This window comes from Myotis davidii, unplaced genomic scaffold (assembly GCF_000327345.1).
Source record: "Myotis davidii unplaced genomic scaffold, ASM32734v1 scaffold523, whole genome shotgun sequence".
NCBI lineage: Eukaryota > Metazoa > Chordata > Mammalia > Chiroptera > Vespertilionidae > Myotis > Myotis davidii.
The window spans coordinates 348826-354651 of record NW_006295054.1 but is presented as its reverse complement, the minus strand read 5'-3'; the positions used below and the strand labels follow the sequence as shown (position 1 = coordinate 354651).

General features: G+C 45.6%; 1 protein-coding gene across 2 annotated transcripts in view; it reads right to left on the bottom strand.

Annotated features, from left to right (window-relative positions):
- Positions 1–509: 509 nt before the first annotated feature.
- The window catches only part of SRGAP1 (SLIT-ROBO Rho GTPase activating protein 1), a 275029-nt gene continuing 269712 nt past the window's right edge, over positions 510–5826 (bottom strand). For both annotated transcript variants that reach the window (XM_006769612.2, XM_006769613.2), the window contains exon 22: positions 510–5647. In XM_006769612.2, the coding sequence (XP_006769675.1) occupies positions 5270–5647 (378 nt within the window). In that variant the 3' untranslated portion in view covers positions 510–5269. The remainder of the gene's footprint in view (positions 5648–5826) is intronic.

The window sequence follows — 5826 nt, the reverse complement described above, 5'->3', positions numbered from 1 at the left end:
ACAAGGTTTACTATGCCAGGGTCCTTAAAAAAAAGATTTCAAGGGGGCTGGAGGGATTGAGCAAAAGAGAAAAAATAAAGACAGAGAACTCAAGGACAACAGTGTGGAGATGGAGGAAGGTATAAATGCTAGGAAAGAAAATAAGGAAAAAATAAAATCAGCACATAAAAAAAAAGCTTGAAAGAAAAGACTTCAAGCTGGTGAGTGCTTAGGACTGCGCTCTCTCAACCTCTGCATGAAGACTCCCCCAACCCCTTTTCCCTATCTACACAGGAGTCTCTCCAACTGTTACTCTGGAAACCTGGCCTCATGGTCATGGGTCTGTGCATAAAGCCTCATTTCAAATTCACAAACAAAAATGAAACGAGATAACTTAAAAAAAAAGTAGTTTCACATTATTTAATGCAACTCAGCTCTCTGGGGAGTGAACAGTGATTAGGGAAAAAAAAAAAAGGAAAGGAATGAAAACACCACAGAGAATCACACCAAATCAGAAGCAGACAAAGGCAGCCAGAACTATCTTATTTATTATAAAGATACACCGTGAAGAACAGACCTGACTGTATACAGAAGCCTGGAATGGTACATGCCAAAATGTACAGTACTATACATAAAAGTGCATGGTCACAACAGAACAACAAAACATATTTTTTTCTCCCAGACCTGTAAAAGCATCCCCCTTCATCTTCACCTCAGAGCCAAGGGAATGTAATGATAAGAGGCAGCACAGAGAGCAAAGGCAAACAGGAGGGTGTCGGTGGCAAGTGGCAGGGTGTGGAGAGGAAAGGCTGGGAAGGGAGGGCGCAGGGAGAGTTACTGCAGGGAAGGCACAGTCACAAGGAAAACTAGAGTCTGATGACAAGGATGCAAGAGGGGACAATACTGAGCACTCAGGCACAGGAAGGTGGGATGGAGGAGCTGGGAGAGGGTGGAGGAAGTTTCAACACTCAAGTAGGCAGTAAAAATTGGAGGTGTGGGGGGAGAGGAGGGAGAGGAGGCCGGGGCAACAGTAAAGAGCCAGGCTAAAACTCCTAAAATAGAAAGGCACTTTCACATGTACATACTACAGATGTACATTGACACAATTAGGTAACAGTCACAAGCAGGAAGCTACCAGTACTGCAATTGATCAAATGGACAGGAAAGGACAACACTGATTTAATTAAGTGGGCAGGAGCTACCCTTGAGCCCCAAGGTAAATAGCAGTCTCTCCTGTTACACAGCCACTCACTATAAACAGCTATAATAACCGTCACACGACACACTGAACTTGGATGAATGCTCTAAGGGGGCATTCACAAATGCACGGTTTATATTTTTTCTTTTACTAAACAGCTTCTATAAGCATTATGGAACCCAGTACAATTATTTAAACATACAAAATTCCCTACGTAATTTAAAGATACAGGTACCCATCTCGATTATGCCGCGTAGACTATTTTTTAAAAAGTATACTAGGGTGAGTGACAGCTCCATTTCCAGTTTGCTTTACTGCTCTGAACAAAGCTGTGCCAACCACCCTGCACCCAGCCTCACACCCCAGCCCAGCTGGTGGTCAGGTTTTCAGTTCAGGGGGTGATTCCATAGGAGCTCTATTTACACATGGATAAAGCCTTCACTTGAAAGCCGCTCATGGCTCGGGGCCTCTGTGGTGGGTTACTCAGAGCAAGACTCAGTCCTGAGTGCATTCCCTGCACTCATGGCCTCTTGCTACTGTGTCACCCCAAATATGAAGTCTTCTACACCCTCAATGGATCTATAGGTTCTTGATTTTTATTTGAGGCCGTAGTGATCAGATTCAAGTTTCTTCAGTTTGTAGACCCCAGGGGCTATGTCCTTCCCCAAAACTCAGGAGACCAGTACTCTCCCCACTTTCTTCTTATTGATTAAATTATAAGCCCATTTTTGGAAATGGCAAAAGTACAAAGACAGAAAACTGAACCGATACAATCTGACCCTTAGGGCTCTATACCCATTGATAACTTTCACGCTCACTGCAGTAGTGCAGTGGGGCACTGTTGTAAATGGTTCTATGGAGGCTCAAGGGGCACCGAAGTCAGATCATATGTGAGAAAAAATGCAGTTGAACAATAGCAGTGACACTGAACATGAACATGGAGCTCTACAAAGGACCGTTCAACATGTTGAAATAATTTAGAGCACTCGTTAGAAATATGTACTAAGTACCTTCTCTCTATGCTAATCCACACCCTGACCCAAACCAAAGGCCAACTTGGTAAATCTAGTTGGGTGAGTTCCATGGAGGGGACATGAACATACAGTGATACCAGCTGAGAATACATATTCTTGTGTAAGTGGAGTCAGGTAATCTTCGTGGAACCATCATTTCCCCATCATCAAAACAACACCCTTCCCAAACTGCACGCCAGGACTAAGATCCTTGAAACTGCAGGCATAACATCTCAGGACTCACTTCCTTTCTTCTTTCCTCATTCCTGTGCCTTCCACCTCCCTGCTGTGTGCCACCCCTGAGGCTGTAAGGCAGGCCGTGTACCAGGTAGTCTCTCGCTGCTGAAGCTTTTCATGCGCTTACCGGCGTTAGTTTGGATATGTTGTGGTGGCCACCGTGTCGTACCCCTGGAATCTGAAGGCTTTTGCTAAACAAAGTAAGGACAGGTGAGTCCCTATTGAGTTCTTACTCACTCTGAGTCACATCCTTCCCTGGGAATTGGGGGGAAAAGTGCCTCAGGGTGACAGCAGGGATTTAGGGGGAAAAGACCGAGACAGGTAGAGTAAGGAAGGGATGGGAGTATTAGGAGCCGTCTCCTGGAAGGCACAGCCTCGGAGGCTCCGAGGGTCCAGAGCAGCACGTCCGCTGCCATCCCAGACGCCAATGGCAGAAGGGCAAGCCTCACCCCTCACAGGTGCAAACAATGAGAGCAGACATGGGAGGATCACCCGGGGAAAGCCTGGAGAATGAAGTTTGGAATAAGATCTGAAAAGCTGTAGTTAAAGCTTATAAAAGAGGCCCCCCCCTCCCCCTACCAAATAATACATCCAAACACCCTTTGATGCCCTTTGTTACCATCCTGCACTTCCACCAAAGATGGAAAATGTTGTTTAAGAATCCTTTTTATTTTAATTTCTAAAAGATTTAACATTTCCCCTCCCTCCTCTATTGCTTCCACCTTTATTCTTTGCTTCTGTTTCCCCAGATAGCGACAGAGAACCAGCAACCAACGTGGAATCCAGAAAGAACTGGGAGACTGTTTAGGAAAGTTTAAATTTCCTAGGGGGTTCGGGAAGATTGTTTAAAAGCGTTAGTGCTATTCAAAGGATGGTCCTGGCTGTCTCCATGTGTCCAGGGTGCTGAAGGACCACAAAAACTCAAGAGAAATGGGGAGGGGTTGGACAAGATGCTGAGCTGGGCCTCTTTTTCAAAATGTCCCCCCCCCCCCCCCCGCAAAAAAAACCCCATGGATGGTTCTGAAAATGAAGAGGTTTCAAAGCTTACCATTCTTGGAAATACTCGGAAAAAAATTCACTATTCAAAACAATTGTGAAATTGGGCTGTAGGCAAGCCACCAGAGTGTGACTTTGAAAGGAAAGTATCTCATTAGTTTAATCTCTGTTTGCATTAGAATGATTAGACTGGCAAACTGAGGTAGAGATCAGTCATGATCTTGATTTTAGTTCAAATCCTCATTCTTTCCTCCATGACGCTGTCACCAGTGGGCTGATGAAGCCCATACTGTGTAATTCTTAGGTGGGCATGCGATGGGCTACCAGTTTAAAACCACACTTAGAAGGAAATCAATGGTGGTCTGAAGGGGTGAGTTCTGGCCATCCACTTATCATAAAAAAACAACAGGTCTCCTCATCAGTAAGTTCAGTGATAGAACAGATAAAATGCTCGTAGGCTGACGGATGATATAAGCTGCTGCTGGTCGGGGAGTAGTGATTTGTACCTTTGCAAAAGCAAATTAATTCAAAGCAACTTTCTTAAGATGAGAGAGGGAACTATAGCATAGAAATGGGCTAAAGAAAAATTGTCAGAGAAAGAGGGCCCCTCATGGAGCTAGGTGACTATGTGAATTATGTAGAGACCGTATGAGAGAGGAAAAGGAAAAAAAAAAGTCCTGGTTCCAGGGTATAAAATCGGGAGGAAGTGATCCTGGAACCATGAGGAAATTCTCCCACCGTGGCCAGCACGGCGCTTACTCCAGTACCGTGGCCAGTTCTAGGTTGGCTCAGAGAGACAGAAGGAGAGGAAAGGTGGGGATTCGATCCAGGATCGTCCGTTCTCTGCAGCATGTTTAAAGGAAGCAAGGTCATTTGGTCTGGAGAAGAGAAGGCCGAGTGAACGGAGCACTGTTGTGCTTGCTTTCTCCATTTCCAGAAGGGAGAACCCTGGGATTCAGGGGATCTGGGAATATTTTCCAGGCAGTCACTGAACAACAGCTCTTGGAAGTTGTTTGTGGAGCAGTGTGACCAGAAAGTCTTGAAGACTAGACAGCTCTAGTCCTTTGTGAATGTGAAGGATGGAGCTGGAAATCTTCTGGGGCCTGGTCAGGCGTGCGGAAGGAGTCACACTGGTAACTCCGGAGAACGGCCTCTCTCCTCTCCCAGGTTTCAGGTCAAGCAGTAACTACAGAGGCTCTACCCTCTTCCGCTGAGTCTTTAAGCTGGACCCAGGGAAATGACTTACTATGAAAGAGACACTCACCCAGTCATTCAGGCCGTGGGATGAAGGTCCCACTGGGAATGGCCATTCCACTGTGACACCTGAAAGTCTTTAGCATGAGCCAAACCCTGTCCCCCTACATGGAACCGGAGGCGCTCACTGTCAGCTACCAAACAATGCCATCACCACCCTTTGGCCATGACCCCACGTGCCACAGACCAACACTGGTTACACTCCAAAGCCTGGAACTCAGATTCTCGTGCTTTGGGACCCAGGCAGTTCTGAGTCACCCAGGTTGCTCTAAACCTGAAGCGCTATACAATGCGGAGAGCAGAGTGGTGTTGCCTTCGTTACAAATGGTGCAGCATTGAATTTTCAAGTAAGTCTAAGTGAGTCTATTGTCTTTAAAATGACACATGTCCAGTTATTAAAAAAAAGAAACTACAAAATACAAATGCCCGTGTTAATTTAGCTAGTCTCAGACGTTACGTTCGAGAACAGAGGAAAGCCAGAAGATCTCCAGTTCTAAGCACAAAACTATGGAAAGTTATGGATCGTGACTTGTCACTAATCCGTTTTCTTTTTTTTTTAATCACCTCCCCGGATGACCTTGCCCAGTGGTTTTCACATTGTGCAAGACTTGTCTGTAGGACCCTGGGAGGGAGGCGCAGGTCCTATGGTAGGGTTTGTTTTTGGAAGAACAGCAGGTTTTGGCCTTAGGGCTGGAGGCTTTAGCTGCACGCCCATTCTGGGGGCCACCATAGGTTTGAAAGTACTCATCGTGTCACTGGAGGAGCTAGTGCTTCGTCGAATCTGAGGCTCTGAGCTCCTGAGGGCAACGTTGTGCAAAGGGCTGAGAGATTCCGTGGACGTGGCAGGGGTGGGGGAGTTTTTCACTTGTTCTAAGGTATCCAGAACCACATCGGGAGCGTGCTTTGCTGTGCTCTGTCTCTCCAGTTCTCGGAGTTCATTCAAAGCAGTGTTCATCGTCTCTTCGATATCCTGTGGTAACATCATTAGAAAGAGAGAGAGAACAAACTGATAATAAATATTCATGTATAGAAACACATAATTTCACTTCCAAGCAAACAGGCCAGCATTTATAATAACCTGAGCCTACAACCCAATTCTTTCTTATATATAAACACAAAATATGTATATTTTTATTTATCAGAGAGGAA